This window comes from Eufriesea mexicana, unplaced genomic scaffold (assembly GCF_001483705.2).
Source record: "Eufriesea mexicana isolate 0111107269 unplaced genomic scaffold, ASM148370v2 scaffold32, whole genome shotgun sequence".
NCBI classification, from domain to species: Eukaryota; Metazoa; Arthropoda; class Insecta; order Hymenoptera; family Apidae; genus Eufriesea; species Eufriesea mexicana.
The window spans coordinates 322,929-341,542 of NW_016908213.1; the positions used below are offsets into that span (position 1 = coordinate 322,929).

General features: G+C 35.1%; 1 protein-coding gene across 1 annotated transcript in view; it reads right to left on the reverse strand.

Annotated features, from left to right (window-relative positions):
- LOC108553894 (hemicentin-2) overlaps positions 1-18,614 on the reverse strand; it is a 297,689-nt gene that overhangs the window by 219,041 nt on the left and 60,034 nt on the right. The window contains exons 4-5 of the mRNA XM_017908970.1: positions 18,435-18,585; positions 5,441-5,552 (exon numbers count right to left, since the gene is read on the reverse strand). Coding sequence (XP_017764459.1) covers positions 5,441-5,552; positions 18,435-18,585 — 263 coding nt within the window. The remainder of the gene's footprint in view (positions 1-5,440; positions 5,553-18,434; positions 18,586-18,614) is intronic.

The window sequence follows — 18,614 nt, forward strand, 5'->3', positions numbered from 1 at the left end:
GCTGTAACAAGGGGAAAATGACTCGCTAAAGAAGCGTAAGAAGCAGGAAATAAAGTTTCACGCTAAAGCACCCAGAGACTCGGGTCCTAATCATATTTCCGCGCAAACTAGATTTCGCACCCTCCATTCGATACCGCGCGCACAATTTCCAGCGGGCGTTCTAAATACTTTGATCACCTGCGTAGTGCATCATGCTAACCTGGCGAGGCAGAGCTTAAAACCACCGCTGCGAAACGGCCCGGCTGCTCTCTATAATATTGCATTAAGCCGATAAAGAATCTGTATCGTCGCGGGCCAAGTTCAATCCAATCTTCGCTGCCAGTGGATTAACTTGCAGTTCCTTCCGTCCTCTTTTATAACACGGTTAGCCGTGGTTGGACGAGGCGCCGTAAACTCGCGAGAGCCTGTGAGCCGTCAATAAACCCTGCGAGCAGTTCTCGAGTGAACTGCTGGCCCGCTGGATTCCCGGCAGGGCGAGCACCCCGACCACCAAAGATGGAGGATGCCTTCTAACGCTTCTTAGGATAACGGGTTTAACCATCGTTTAACGCGTCCCATGGAACGCGGCTATTTGTAGCCCATGGGCTGCACAGCTGCCGCAGGGTTTCGATGTTTCGGGAAACAGAAAGGAAGGAATGGACGTTCCATGATGGTACGAGAGACGGTGATGACAGGAGGAAGAGAGTATAGGGTATTGCAAAGAGGAAAAGAATTTGGAAGCTTGGGAACGAGTTGGTGTCGATGATGGCAGAGACTGAGGGATGAACCATTGAGGTTTGGGTGCTGGGACTGCTGACAGTCTAGACTGTAGAGTTTCTCTAGTTATGGTCGAAGAAGTTGATAAATTCGAAGACTGTTTCACCCCTTCCCATTTAGCTCGAAAGAATACGAGGCGAAATATAAATACGTGTGATATAGTCAATTTTACTATATTATTAAATTAAATAAGTCAATTTTAGTATATACTATTTACTACGCGATATTACTGTTGTGGAAGTAAACTGTAATTCTTTTTCCTTCTATAAATATTATAAATATGTTATATTTAATAATAAATGACAGTTTCACAATTATATTTAGAAAAATATTCTGTTCACGAGTCTGATTCGTGATACTCATGTTTGGGCCGACTTTCTGTTCACGAGTCTGACTCGTGATATTCCTGTTTGGGCCAAAATCTTCATCACGAGTCAGACTCGTCAAAATACGGCAAGTGATTAATTCTAGATGTTTCAGTCACAGGATACAAATTTTGGAAAACTATTGGAGTGTAAGAACTCGACAATTTTGAATGTGTGACAGTCAACAATTTGACAATGACTATATACTCCTATTTTATACTTTAATGTCAGACACTCCACTTTTCTGTCACTTTTAACAGCTGGTTTTTAACGACTAATTGTAGCCTAGAAAATTAACATTTGAAGAATTTCAAATGTATGTACTACTCGGAAAGTAATAAAAATAAATCTGGTTCAAAATAATATTATTATTATTGTAAAACATTATAATAGAAATTTTTGACTGGATCTATTTTGAAATGTCCGATTAACAATGCTGAAGGGAATGAAGAAGATTGCAGAAGTGAAATAGAGGAATAGAGGTAAAATATGTAAGTGTATATTGCGTGGAAGATACATAGGCGTAGTAATTAAATGGAATGGAGAGTGACAGTAATTCTGTGCCATCGAGTAATTTTGCGTCGTGTCAAACTACGTAATTAAGAATTAAATCAGTGTACCTATTTAAACGGAAAGTTTATCAAGACACACCACCACATCGCATAAATCATACACAAAAATCGAAGAATTAAACCGAAATTTAATCGTCTCTTAATAAATAAATAATAAACAAAAATTTCAACGGTAATAAACGAAACTCCGTCGAGGAAGGAAAATCGCCACGTAAAAATAGGATCTTAAAAAAAGTAAAAGAAGAGAAAAATATAAAAATTGAATTAGTATCAATCGCTAGTATTCCTGGGAATAAAGCGTAATCGAAGAAAAAGGGAAGAAAGAATGTAAAACGAGAGGGAAGAATATAGCTGAAAAAAAGGGAAACTATTTTGATACATCGAATTGATATATTATATCTTCTCGCGGAACCGATGTACCTTTGAACAAGTTGAGAAGATTTACGACGGATTTTAAAAGAAAATGTATACACGAAAGTTGAAAAATAATGCTTCGTGGGCCGGACAGTTTCGCGATTTATCACACGATTCATGCCTAACTCTCTTCTTTTACACGGCATTTTCAATGCGTTTTGTACTTCCTTTCTTCCATTTTCTGTGACGAAACGAAGAACGAGATCAATCAAAATACTTCATACCAGCTCTAAATATCAGCTGTAAAATAAAGGAGAAACGAGGATAGTGGAAATTGTAGACCATGGAAGCTCGGGGAAAAGGTAACAGACTAATAAAAATTCTCGATAAAGTTCTCAAACAATTACTCTATTCACAGCGAGACTAATTCAATACGCGTTGAACGTGGAAAAATTTACCCTTCTGTCATAATTCCTTATTAAATTACCCGCTCACGAATTCCTCCCTCCTCTTTCGTTCATTTATTTTATCCCGCCATTTTTATGCCTATCTTTATTTCTATTTTTATCTCCGTTTTTCCCCGCAAGAAGAACGCAGTATCGATCTGACGAAGAGGTACCGTAAAGCGACTGAAGTTCTTCGTGGTAGTTCGGAAGTAGCAAGCTTGATAAACGAGCGAAATCGTTCACGAGAAAGAGAGAACGTGTCAACATCTGAAGAATGAAAAACATAGATTTACGTTGATTCAGGAGACCACGTGGTAAAGACAGGCAACATAAATTCCTGCTTTTTCCCCCTCTCGCTGCTTTTTTCCTCTCTTCAATTTGTGTTCGAGCGCGTTTTATCAATTTCTATCGCGGTAGTACACCATAGACGCCGCGCGCCCTGCTTTCGCCATTACCCTGAGCTGGAGAAAGAGCGCGCGAATGGCCGAGGCTGTTCCGAGCTGATCCGTGCGGTAAACGGCGGGATAAAAGCGCTAAATTTGCTGCTGCCTCCATTTTAATGGCCTTCGCGTCGATAAATTCAATGGATTATTTGTGCTCGCGCTTATAGATGCGCCAGATTTATGTTTTTAAAGGCGCCCTGCTCGCTGATCAATTTTTGCAACCGTTTGTGATTGAACTTCTGCGGGGTATTTAGACGTGATTTTCATATTTTATTCGGGTTTAGATGTCTTCAAAGATGCGTGAACGTAGGAACGTATCCGTTAATGTGGAAAAGAAAAGCTGAGGTATTTCCACTTATAGAGATATCGAGGGTCCCGAGTCGATGGGGGCTGGTTTATATTGTAAGGACCAACGTTCACACCCTCAGTGCTAAATAAGAAACGGGGATTCGAGGTTTTTCGCAAGTCTTCGATGAATCCTCGACTTCCATAAATACAAGTTCCTATGCTATCCAAGTATTTCCCGTCTAAGGCAGGGCTTGCTAGGAAGCCTTACTGACGAGTCCACTAGCAGGCCCACGACGAAAGGCATCCCTTCCTCGCGTCCTTTTACCTGCTACCTATCATGGCCAGACGGCCATTAGGATACCAAACGGCAGTGCCGTAGGAACCACAAGATAACATAATAACCCTATAGGAATAGGATCCCCACATAATTATTTTTTCCAATTATTTATATTTTATTTCAACGTTCACACCTCCACTGCTAAATAAGAAATGGGGGTTCGAGATTTTTCGCAAGCCTTCGATGAATTCTCGAATCTCATAAATATAAGTTCCTATGTTACCTAAGTACCCCTCTTTAAGGCAGGGTCTGCTAGGAAGCCTTACTGACGAGTCCATTAACAGGCCCAGGACGAAAGGCATCCCTACCTCGCGTCCTTCTTTCTGCTACCTATCATGGCCACACGGCCATTAGGATACCAAACGGCAGTGCCGTAGGAACCACAAGATAACATAATAACCCTATAGGAATAGGATCCCCACATAATTATTTTTTCCAATTATTTATATTTTATTTCAACGTTCACACCTCCACTGCTAAATAAGAAATGGGGGTTCGAGATTTTTCGCAAGCCTTCGATGAATTCTCGAATCTCATAAATATAAGTTCCTATGTTACCTAAGTACCCCTCTTTAAGGCAGGGTCTGCTAGGAAGCCTTACTGACGAGTCCACTAACAGGCCCAGGACGAAAGGCACCCCTTCCTCGCGTCCTTTTACCTGCTACCTATCATGGCGGGACGACCACCAGGATAGCAAATTGCAGCACCATAGGAATCACAAAACTTCAACATAACCTCCGTGGAAAGATGGGAGCCTCACAATATTTTTATGGCCAGCGATCCATGACTTGCAGACACGCGAATTATGTCGAATGTTTGGGCTAGCCTTTGAAAAAGACAGTTTGTTTGCGACTAGATATCATGGGACAGAGCTTTTCCATGACGAGACACCGTGCCTTCTGTACCAGGCCCCCAAATAGGTACCAGGGCCCAAATACACCCTTCGATTAACACGAAATAGTGCCTTTATTTCTTAAATATCCACTCTTAAATATTCATTTCGAATGTTAACGAGAGATGGTCAATAGTACTCGTTATATATTATTATAATGGAAATTGAATCTTTTCATGATCTCGAAGAAGATACAACGAGCTGTGAGAATACTGCGATATTAGTATGTACGAAGAAAATGCATTATGTTTTATTATGTTATTAGGATGAGAAAATAAGAGCGTAGTGGAAGCTGAATAGAAAATGAAATATATATACGTGTTTGACATATGTACATATTCCCATGATATGGAAAGTACAATATTATGCACGAAATGCGTTAACGTATTTGGTATTTAAAATTAGTGACGTTTAAATGTACTATCCGATATTTAAAAATAATATTTAATAATTATATATTTTATATTAAAATATGATATTTAAATTTATTAGCCTGATTATGAAATGTACGTAATTTTGTTTAAATCGCGAAAACAGGAGATTCGATTATTACCGATCAAACTACGTTATGTAGAACCGTCTCGATTTCTGTTCTCCAGTATTTGTAAATCGGAATTACGGAGTTGTAAATTACTAATTCGATTGCGGATGGTATTAAACATCGCGCTTTCATAAACTCAAATGCACTATAACGGAGTCAATAAACTATGTCTATTTAATAAACACCAACAACCGTGTGCAGTTCGATTTATGTACAATGTAAGCGCTATATGTATTCGCCTCTCTACAGTTTCAGTCGAATTTTGGCCGAAACGTAAGAATCAATATTTCGAATTAATTGTAATTTCGAACCTGACGTTTAATAATAAAATTTCCCTCGATACCTATTGCTTCATTAACACTGGAATATTATCGAATTAAACTGTGCCTGCAAATTTGATAAAATAAATTACACCCATAACTTCGGTAAATTGCAAATATACTTACCATACTACTTTTATCAGAGAGGCCGGATTAGCATTGTAATCGCAAAATACTATAAAATCGTCGGTTTCGTTTACAGTGATATTCTCGGGCTTCACCGTCACTATAGGCGGATCTGTAAAAGACAAAATTGTTTTCACGTTAAACAAGCATGTACTAATATAAATTTAAAAGCAATAATAAATTGAAAATTTAGAAATAAATAACAATAAATTTAAAAATAACATCACTCGATCAATTTTAATTTTCTTAAAAAATTAATTCAAAGCCTGTAAAGTGCAAAATTTTATTATTTTCATTTCTCAATATACAATATACGATAAATCAACAAATTTTCAGATTAAAAACTCGCAATTCTAAAGTAATAATAAAAGTAATTATTTTCAACCTTTTCCTATTAATTTTGATATTCTATAGAAAAGTATAAGATAAAATTAATTCCAATTAGAAGCAGAATATATTAATAATAAATAGAAATGAAGAAGTTGCTTTAATAAGAATTTTTAATTTAAAACCCCCTAATTTCAGGAAAATAATATTATTCGGTACCAACGTTTCGCTGTCCATGAGAAAATGATTAAAAAGGAAATATAGACGGAATATATTACGATAAGCAGCGTAAATAAAGAATTTCACCGTGGCGAAAATGAGAAATTTTTAAACTCGCTATTTTAAAGTAATAATAAATCTAAAACGGAAGTACCACTGTCGGTGTACAAATTTTCCCAAGGCAACATTCGTTTTGGCCGGCTATCGTCGCCTATGCCAGGGCACGTAGTTTCGCTCAATTGTATCGCTGCGTTTTTTAATCAGAACTCGGAAATAATTCAATTAAAAGCGTCCCAGTGAAAATCACGAACGATGCGGAAACTCACGGCACGAAGATGAAAAAGCAGCGTCGAGAGGATCTTATTTCACCAAGGTTTTATGCCGAAGCACGTGTCATGTAAAAAGGAGAAAAACTGAAAAATATGACGTCACGGAACAAGCTGCCAAATTGAACGATATACTGCCACGAAGGGGAGAGGAGACCGTGAATCGAAATTTACTATCCCGTTTATAACCGCTGAAACAAGGATCTAATGATTCGTCGCGATCGATTTACATACATTAACTACAATTCCGTGAAAATATCGAACAAATCACACGCGTATTTCCGAGTATAAAAATTCGTTGAAAATATAATAACAGAGACGCGAAATTAAGAGAAATAAAATTAATTATTTCGTATCTTTTTTATTGGAAATATAGCTCCTCTGTTAATTTTTATATTTTCATTTACTCACGATCAGTACTATTTTCGAGAGTTTTATATATATTTGTCATATTTATGGCTTCCACGAATCTTTTATATATTACTCAGCGTTATAAAAATTGTGAATTATTTGGAAAATATTTAATTACGAGAAAAGAAATATATGCATTTCAAGATTGAGGAAAAGGATATAAATCAGTCTCTAAATTATAAATGAAAGGCAGTATTTCAACGGTCGCTATTGCTTTCATAGATATGAAAAATAAATATTATTTATTATTCCACAATGAACGCGGAATTTCGAATAAAAATTTAAAAATTGGTCATTTGGGCTACGGTAGATTCAGTGTTAAACACTCACAGGCATTCAGCAATTTGATATAAAGACGTTGTAGTTGCTACACGCGGGGGTGTAGATATTTTCATGAGCCACTATACATTGGAAGAAAAATCGTGAGGAGCGACCAAGACGACAATGCTGAATGCAGAATTTGGAATAAAAGTTTAGAAATCAGTCATTTTGAATACAGTAGATTCGATGTTAAATATTCGCAGGCATTCGGCGATTGAACACAAAGACATGATAGATGCTACATACAGGGGTGTAGATACTTTCATGAGCCTCTGTACACTGGAAGAAAAATCGTAAAGACTGACCAAGATGACAATTCTGAACGTGGAATTTCGAATAAAAATTAAAAAATCGGTCATTTGACTTATGATAGATTCGATATTAAACACTCGCAAGCACTCTAATCGAAACAAAGACATGCTAAATACCACACCCAGGGGTGTAGATACTTTCATGCGCCAGTATACATTGGAAGAAAAATCGTGAAGAGTGACCAAGACGACAACTCTGAACGTGGAATTTCGAATAAAAATTAAAAAATCGGTCATTAGACTTATGATAGATTCGATATTAAACACTCGCAAGCACTCTAATCGAAACAAAGACATTCTAAATACCACACACAGGGGTGTAGATATTTACATGAGCTATTGGAAGAAAAATCGAGAGGAGTGACCAAGACAACAACTCTGAACGCGGAATTTCGAATGAAAGTATCAAAATCGGTCATTTAACCACGGTAGATTCGGTACTATACACTGTTATACATTTGGTAATTCGATACAAAGACGTGGTAGCTGCCACACGCAGGGGTGTACATACTTTCATAAGCTACTGTATATTGGAAGAAAAATCGCGAGCAGTAACCAAGACAACTCTAAACGCGGAATTTCGAATGAAAGTCTAAAAATCGGCCATTTAACCACGGTAGATTCGATGTTAAAACATTCGCAAGCATTCGACGATTGGACACAAAGGCTACCACACGCGGGGGTGTAGAGGCTTCGCGCGTCTGCCTCCAAAAATACGCGTGGCCGCGAGGCGTCTGGAATTAAAATAACGCGTGTGCCCGGGGTGAGTGGTAGGAAGCGGAAGGCGAAGCTTCGTCCGCGTTCCGGGATATGTTTAAACGCGACGGCACAAAATGCCCGGGCATAAAACAAAACCCGCCGGTAAGTACGTAGTCGCGAGAGTGGCCCGTCTAAGGGAGAGAGAAGTTGGAAGCGCGCCAGCCCCGCGAGTTTCCCGTTTCCAATCCGTGGATAGTTTTCCTGCTGGCTACGAAACGAAACTTTACCCCTCACTCTGCCACGTGCTGTAAGCGAGAGACCTAACTGGAAACACCGACCAGACGCTCGGCTATCCGTCTTGTCCTCCGCGCATCGTTATGACGGAATCTTTCGTCTGGCTCGTGCAATTGAGAGATACCAAAGGTACGTCTGGCAGATGAAAGGGGATCGTTGGAATAATTATTGGATTCTGAGTGCGAGCAGGATCAGAGAGGGACGGGTGTTTTAATCTTTTGTCTGCTTACGAGATGTTTCGCGTTCGATCGTGTGGACAGAGGTATTATAGTCAGGGTTGCATATATGTTGTAAGGAGTAGATAAGGATTATCCCACCTTAACGTCGAGTGACGATGTAGCGTCCTACGGTATAGAATCTCTTCGATTTCCAAGAACGCTTATCACGCGCCAAATTAATATTGCGTGACTAGTTGTACTAATAATGATCCAGAATGTCTGTGGTCATAAGAGAGTGTTTATTTAGAGAAAAGCGTAGAATAGTTATAACGTAGACGTTAACGGAGTACCGCTTCGAACACGCGTTTGTATATGTAATTTAGATGTTTTAAGGATCGGTGCCGAAGATGAACTGACTTCTCGATTTTGCTCTGTGTCCTGTCTCGTCGTGTTCGGCCCGGTGTTTTCTCTAGTTTAGTTCTGATTGGGTAAAATAGATGCTGGTGGTGGAAAGGTAAAGAGTTTTAATTGGACAGAGGGTGTGACATAAGGACCTTTGGCTAAGGAGTAGGAAACTGTCAAGGAGCCGATTTCTGATGGTCAATGACGTGATTTATAAGTGCCGTCCGTCCGTCGCTTGTTGGGTCTGTCACAAGTGGGTCCCATCTGTCGCGTCTGGTTTCTAGTAAAATACCTAATTTTGCTTTACCTTTATAAGCTTAATCCGCTAGAACAGCGTTGAGGCACATCGAACCTTCGGAATTGCAGTCGCGGTATAAAATATAAAATAAACCGTTAGGTCTGGCAGAAGTGTAAGTCTTGGAATAAAATTATGTTATAAACTCGCTCTCCGGGACGGAACAGATGACAACGGTGTATATAAGATCAGATTCGATTCGAGTGTTTGGCGCGGAAAAAACAAATGATAGCGACAAATCTTTTGTAGGAATGTCTGTAGAATGATTGAGAGAGAGAGTGTGTGTATAGAATGAGATAGATCTGGCTTTAAATAGGGATGCAAGGGCCCGAGGCACATAGATGGTGTGTAGTCGAGAACAGAGGATTGCGTGTTAGAATTCAGAAGAATCTAGTGTGATATGTTAATTAAATAAACCTGTTTTATTATTAAAAAAGAAATTCTTTTATCAATTTTTCGCGTAACATATGTGTCGATAATTGGATGAAAGTAGTGTAAATGGAGAAGCTGGCATGTATTCGTCTGATTACGAGATGTTTTGGGCTGGATCTGTTACGATGGATCGTAATTTAGTCAAACGTTTATTCTCCTTTTTTCCAGCTCGCAATGCTCTCTTCTTATTTATATACTCTCCGACATCACACTCTCTCTTTTACTCTCTTCAGTCATGCCGTATGCAAAACACCTAGACCATACCACACTACACTCATTATCGTAATATAAATTTCAGGCTGAGATCGCTTACACAAAATTTTTATATACACTTGCTACACTCATCTTTCCATACAAACACTATATGGTCTAACATCTAAATATTTCCTATTCTATGAAAACCAGTACCACATGATCGTGTCGACAGAGGTATTATAGTTAGCGTTGGAGTCAGTGTTAAGATTGCACGTGGGTTGCGAATGATTGAAACGGAGATTTAATGCTTATGGGTTTAATATAAATATAAAAATGATTGTATAACATAAATAACTAAAGAAAAGCTCTTTGTTGTCTTGTCTTTCATTTTTATTTCATATAAAATTCGAAGAATTTTAATATCCCAATTCTAATGCGAGTGAAGTATTAAATTAAATTTTCACAGAATTTATTGACCGAAAATAAAATCATGAATATGATATCTGAATTAATACAATATTCCACGGAATATTAATATACCTATTTCAGAAAATTAAATAATAAATACATTGATAATTTATACGTTAATAACATTAATCATATCGCAACAACGATATAACACAAATGCTATTCATAATTGATATAATAATTAAAGGAATGAAATTATAAAATGAATGAAACTCGAAAGAAACATTATACTACCACTGCCATTTTACAAAAATAATTTCTGAATAGATTAGCTTTACAAAACCATAATCTACTTTATACGTAAACGATCTGCTTCAGTACGAAAATTATAATAATTAGAAGAATGAAATTATAAAATGAATGAAACTCGAAAGAAACATTATACTACCTACTGCCATTTTATAAAAATAATTTCTGAGTAGATTAACCTTACAAAACCACAATCTACTTTATACGTAAACGATCTGCTTCAGTACGAAAATTAGAAACCAATAATTATAACAAATTGACACTTAACACTACAGAAATAACGTAACAATAAAATAAATATAATAAAACACTAATTATTAAAAAAAGTAAATCCAAAAATGTACATACGCGTTTACGTTTAATTTATAAATGAACGAAACATTTTTCCTTTTAGTACCCATTTAAGAACCAGGATATAGCTTTCGATTACTCTAAATGATGGGAATTTTAAAATTGTAAAACGCTATAAAAACGCGATTCGAATAAAAATTGAGCAGCAGCCCTGGGAAATTTCGATATCAGGTTCGTTTCGCCTTTCCTTCGCGGAATTACGTGCCCCGGTCGTGGAATGAGCATCGAACGATCTAATTCAGGTTAATTGAATCCACGATTATACCCTTTGTGCGAAGGGCGAGAAAGCAAATTGGAGAGGGCGCGATAAAACAGTAATATATACAACCCTGGCCTGTGAAGTGTAACTTAATTTCAAGCTGAACATATCGGACGTTGAGCAAACACTGGGAAAAAATCCTCCTGCACCCTTCATCCGTTCCTCTGAGGAACGTAGAGGTGGTTATGTGCTTTTATTCCCTCGAATCGCTAAATTACAGGCGGTTCTTTGCGATCCTTTTTGCGAACCAGTCGTACCCAAGGCCGTAGAAAATTTCGTTTTAATCGTACCTTCGGCTTCTCGTGCCTTTCCACGGGACAAATGTACGAGAATAGTAATTCTATCGAACGGCTTCGACGACAATGGCCGCGACGACAGTTTCGAGGGGATACAGAGGGTTCCTGTGTTTTGCGATTTTCTCAGTTTTGATCCGCTTCGCTGTGGAATTTTCTACAGTAGGTAGATTTAATATCGATGTTACCTATTCTCATGGTAGAAAATATTTTGGAATTTTCTGAGGGATGTATATCTCGTGATATGGCTCTTTTTCTTGTTTAAAAATTTTTAATCATCCACAGAAATGTGCAATATTTTTATTGCGAATACATTGTATATTTCGCGATACGGCTCTTTTTCTTGTTTAAAAATTTTTTAATCATCGACAGAAATGTGTAATATTTTTATTGCGGGGTGCTATGTGTAGCTCGCAGTTTGTTTCGTTTCTCTGTATAGAATTTTTAATTTATCGAACGTCATATGTAGTATTTTCCTTTTTTTTTTCGTGATGTGCTATGTATGTCTCACAATTCATTTTGCTTTTTGCGTAGAATTTTTAATTTATCGCCTGACATATGTAGTATCTTTTTTTTTTTTGTTATTGTCAGGTTCTTCGTGTATCTTGCAATTTGTTTATTTTTTATTGTCAGGTTTTTTGTGTATCTTGCAATTTGTTTCTTTTTTTAAATGCAGAATTTTTAATTTATCGATTGAAATATTATAATAGCATTTTCTTTTTTGCGAGCCACTTTGCATATCTGGCGATTCGATTTTTCGAATGAATCGTAACATATTTGAAATTTGGTGAAATGCACGAATGTAATTAGACGTATCTTTGATAGCTGCGAACACGTACAACGAGAAAATTAGCGAATTAATATGAAAATTTGAGTTTGGTTACTGCTTTTCAAAGTTAAATTAATATCCGAGTTGTCTGCGAAATTAATTTTGATCATTTTTCGTTGTAATTTCGAATTATCATAAGCGCTGAATGTTGTTTTATCAGTTGCACAGCACGTAAACGCATAATTCTGACAACTATGCAAAACTGTTTTCCACGGGCTTATACCTTTATTCTAAAATTAGCGTTCACTTGTTCAACAATCCTCTTCTTTGTCTTCCAACTCATCTTTTAGTCCTTTTAATACCGCGACTACTCCGCAACTGCATAGGGTTATTTACTACACGTTGCATTTTCATTCTCAAATTAACATTCGCTTGTTTAACATCTCCCAACTTTATTTCTGAACTTTATTCTGTAGTCGCTTCAACATTAAACGTGGAGCTACGCGCTCGCCGATTGTATGTAAAATTAGCTTCGACATAACGCATTTGCATTTTGAAATTGATGTTTCACGACTGTCTTTTCCCCATTGTTCTCGACGATATTAAACTACGCGATTGCTGATCTCAGTTGGAGAAATGTCAAACTTTCTTTTTCATACCAAAATGCAAGAAATAATTTTCACAATTTGAGCTTGAAAATTTTCTTTCCCTTCCTACTCAATTATATTGAATAAGGTAATTCGTATATTGGAATTCTTATTAGAGATTTATATTATATTTGATTTATGTTACAATTATTACTATTGTATTATAAAATATTTTATTGTAAAAATTAATTAAAATTTTTTCTACTATTTTTAATAAAATATAATAAAATCTACTATTTTAGCCATTATTTCATAATTATATTCAGTCATTTCGTTGAAAATTTGTATGTTATTGTTCCATATATTTTAAGATTATAAAAATTTATAAATTCATAAAACACTCTGAATAATAGAAAATGTTTGAATATTATAAATATATACAATTCCAAAAATATAATTGCTATTTCTTCATTTCTGTTCTCAACTCACCTGGAGTGTCTATAGTCATCGAAATTATTTCTTTAAATATAAAAAACTATATAAATTAAAAAATATACAGATCCATACGAAGACAGAAATACTTCAAAATGTCTTTGAAATTCGACTTTGATAAACATATCCCAATACATAAAATTAAATTTAATTAAATTAATTTCCCAGAATAATTTACCAAATTTACTAACACAAATTTAATAATTTAAATTTCATAAATTTAATAATTTTAATTTAATAAACACAATAATTTATTTTGCCTAATGACATTTCTCCGCATAATAAATTTCTGTCGCCATCCAACTATTCACACTGCCATACTTCTTCATATAAAATCATCTACTACTTGGTTCCCCAAAAGTCATCGTTAAAGTAACCCACGATCGTTCCATTTGCAACCTCCTCATCAACATTCCAATTCCTCCCAATCACCTCGTCGAACCTTCACTTATCCACTTTTAGCCTAATCTTACTCCCAGCTTAACATTCACCGACGTCATCCTCCGCCCTGATCCCTCAATTCTTCACCGAACAATCCTCGAAATCCCCGGGCACAGCACCCCTGCGACCCCCCGCCGAACGTAATCACGATCGCGAAAGAAAGCGGGCTAAAAAATGAAAGAAAGGGAAATGGATGAAAATACTTAGCAACAACGATTTTCAGGCGTTGACAGAGGGTGTTAATTCTCGATTCGAAGCCGGGAGCCACCTCTCCTCGTCCCAAAAGCGTCGCGATGCCGGATATAAATACCCGTTCGTGACACGGTGCAAATATCATAAATTCCGGACAAAAGGGAAGACGCATCGTTATCTTGCTCGCGCCTCGTTAGTGCAATTTAATTGCGTTCAACGGGTGCCGGGGGCGGGATTAAACAGCGAACGAATATTTCGCGACACGTTTTGCTTTCTTGCGACAGATTCGGGCGTATGACTCGACGACGCGTGTAAAAATGGCTGAGAACGGGGGATAAAGAGAGGTTAGTTTCTTGCGATGATGGATCGAGAGTGTTTAATGATCGTGAGTGTGGATAGAAATGAATACCAATATCTTCCACGTTTTTTAACAGTTAACAAATTTATATATTTAGATAATAATATTTCAATATTCGCAACAATTCTCAATAAACTATTTTAAACACAAAGATTGATTAATATATTTAAATGTTAAATATTATTTTAATATATTTTATATTTTAATATTTAACACTATCTTGAAAATTCTTTTCTCTCTCTCACTCACTCTCATTAACATATGTTTACTCTATGACGATTCTGGCGTAATTGTTTTATTCTAGCACATTTTCCTAAATATTTTCTTAATAACATTCATATTAGACTTTACTCGCAAATATTATATTTATATCATCTCAAATGAGTTTCACTTATTTCACCTTATTCTTATCTCTCATCTTTCACCTAACACATATAAAATCAATACTCACAGTGGGGTGGTTAGAGATTTTTAGAAGTTGATTATAGGTTCAATATTAAATATTTATTTGATTGGGAAGAATATATTAGAAAAAAGATGAGACTATTATTCGTGTTATTTAGTGGAACAGAATGAGTCATTTTTACGAGATTAATAATTGGTAATTATTGCAATTGTGTTTTTGTATAAATTATTCATGAAGAAATTTAAAAAATAATTTTTAATTGCTAACTATTTTAACATAATTTTATATTTAATGTAATTTTAAATACTTGCAATTAGTTATTGATTGAGTGAACAATTTTGTAAATTAATTTCAATTTTTTTGAAGAATCTAAATATGTATGATAGAATATTATATTTATATTACATTTATATTTGGATATTTATTTGTTATAAATATAGTAAACATTTATATTGAATTCCATTATTTTCTTTATTCTATGGTTTTCCATTTCGTACTAATATTTCATACTATACTATTTTTAAAATGTATTAGTACTGTACGTAAATATATCGTGGATATTTGTATTTGCGTAGTTTCCACGTTTTGGAAAAATTTTCGTACGAGGACCTTTGATTTCCTTTTGAAATGCTTTTTCGAGCTATATTTATCGAAGGTTGCTTTCTTTCACGAAAGGAAACATTGGTTTCACGTTATTGGAAACAGATTTTGAAATTGACAAACGATATCTGTGCCCAGAAAAATTCAGCTGGCTGAAATATTTTACTCTCGAGATCAAAATTTATAAAGATAACAATGTAAACTATTTTTACTTTTAACAAATTCATATATCACATGTGCTTGTGGATTATCTTGTCAAAGAGTATAATTTAAAAAATTTATTAACTCAACTAACATATATATAAATTCTATCAATACATAATACTTTTATCAAGCTTATAATGATTAATATCTTTCGTTATTGATCCATTATCAAGATACTCTCTTATAATAAAAATATTTTAGAAGATAGAATTTTTAAAAATTTATGTATTCCAGACTATTTGTTATTTCTATTAATTTTCCTTTTACTGATTTATTCTCAGGATATTTCTTTACTAACATTATCAAACCTCTCTCTCTTTTCTATCAAACGGTGGCCATTTTCAGGAAACAAAAATAGCAAAAACTATTGTAAAATAAAAAATAAATAAAAAAAATAACAAAAAAGAATGTTATTAATTTCGAAATGTGTTGTGTCCTCTTAATCCGGAGTAAAGGGTTCAAAGTTATAATCCAATATCCCTGATATTCATTTATTATAATTACATTCGGCTGTAATAGCCTGTTAAAAGATTTAAACGCTTATTATAATCTATATCTCCTTTTAATGGTTGCTAGAACGCGTTAGCTATTTGCGATTTTATTACACGACGAGTGACAGAGTGCACCCATTAAATAAACCGTACTTTCGTCCATGTACACCGAATTTCAGGAGTTATTAGTCAAATAGAATACGTCTCGTTATAATTTCACTTCATGCCAGGAATTCACGCCGGTTTTAATAGTTTTATAGATAGACACAAAAGAAGAATACTGTAAAATGAGAATGCAAAATTTAATACGCGAAAACATCGTGTGTTTCGAAATATATCTCGCGTTCGTTAAATTACAAATTATGAAATGATAAATAACGGAAACGGGAAGATGATAAATCATATTTCAAACATTTACAAAATACGTAATTTTTGCATGGAATTTAGAGATTCTACGGTAATAAGAGCTTTTAATTCCATTTGCGAAATTTCATCGATTTTTCATTCATGATTTACGATTATATCTTTCTCGCGTTACCTCAGAATTACAGTGAGATAGATTTCTAGCGTCCAAATAGGAAGTAGTGTTCATACTAATTAATAACCGATATGGGTCCAACGCTTTAAATACTGTACCATGGTATGCCATGAATGGGAGCTTGCACGAGCTTGCATGAACTTGCTCGAAATCATGCATCACTTCACAAACGCAGACTGGAAAATCAGTCGAATATAGTGGCTAGTACTGTAATTAATAATTCAATGAGAACAAAGCCCCGGAGCAAAGTTCTATCCACTATCTCGAATGAATAATCAAACACGTAGTCCTAAACTGTAACTAATATATCATAACCTTACTCAACAAAGATTTGACAAAAATCAAATAACAAACGACGAAGAGAAATATATTAAATAATCATTCAATCCTCTTTGCTCCTTTTCTCAAATATTATCACAGATAAATTATTAAAATTTTTTAAAATAAAATATAAAATTATCTCGAAAGACTCACCAATACACTATTAACAAAAAATAACCAGGGCATTCAAAATTAAAATAAAATAAAATAAAATAAGATGAAATTCCAAATTCAGGAATAAATAATAAATATAAGAAAAAGAAAGTGTCACTAAATCATTTCTTCTCTTTTTCCTAAATATTCTAGATTTACAATAACTCTACCATGGAGGATTTTCATTATATTTTTATTTTATCTTTTATTCTATTTTTATTTTATTTTTCCATTATATCATATTAATTAATACGAATTGAATGCATAATTGAATACCATTAACAAAAAATAACCACGAAATTCAGAATTAAAATAAAATAAAATAAAATAAAATTCCAAATTCAGAAATAAATAACAAATATAATGAGAAGAAAGTGTCACTAAATCATTTTTTCTCTTTTTCCTAAATATTATTTACATTAACACTAGACTTACAGTAACTCTACCATTGGGGATTTTCATTATATTTTCATTTTTATTTTTTATTCTATTTTTATTTCATTTTTCCACTGTATCATATTAATTAATACCAATTGAATGCATTATATTTGAGTGTATATTACAGACTGGTAATTTTAGTGTTAAATCTCCTAACTTTTTCTCGCGAAATATCACGAAACTTTCAGTTCTATACACTTTACAAAATAAATTAATAATTGACCATTTGCACTCAACGATATTTTGGCTAGAGTAAAGTAGAAAATCAAAGATTCTTTATTAGAAAACTGACGATACTTTTGAGCAGTAAATAAAGAATTGTATAGTAATAGAATTGTAGAATTAGTTTATTTCGATACCTTGCACCCTGTTAAATTACATTAAATACGTTATATTAATTAATATCGATCTTCCAAATTTTATGAAATGGTGACTGAGGGTCACCTCTCGAGTGCAAAGGGTTAAATATGTATCCGTAAAGATTCACAGATCTTCTCCTAACGAAGAATTGTTCAAGAAAATTGAAATAACAAGTGCCAGAGAGAAATTTGTTGCCAAATTCAACTAATAAATAGAATAAAAAAGAAAATACAAAGTCAGTGAATCTTCTTCCCTCCTTTTTTCAAATATTATTCAAACTAAATCGCTAAGTTTATCCTCGCAAAATATCATTACCTTCTCCCACGAACACGCTCAGCCTTCCAGTACATCGCATATTTACTACCATCTTCACTTTTATCTGCACGTGAAACTTATAAAGCTCGCCTTGAAAAAACGGGTTTTACACTTTTATGCGATCCCATATCGCATTCCTTTTGCAAATACTTAAACCGCCTCTCTCTCTTTGAGGGAGTCAATAGAGAAAGGGGAAGCATAAATTTCGTTTGGGGAGCACTTTATGCGTACGCGACGGGCTGAGCGAGGAGGGTGGCCGCGCACGCGTTCTTTACGCGGCCAGAGGGCAAGAATACGATGAGAATTATGCTTCACTTACATAAAACTTCGATGGTCGTTGACACTTTCATCGGCTTCATGTCCTCCGAACGCGTGACCGAGTTCTCGGCGTAGCACTTGAACGTTCTTCCGTTGTCGTACACAGAAGCCGTGAAAGCCAGGTAACTCGTGGACTCCGACGTGCCATCCTCCTGCGAACAGAGAACACCGAGTATCGCAT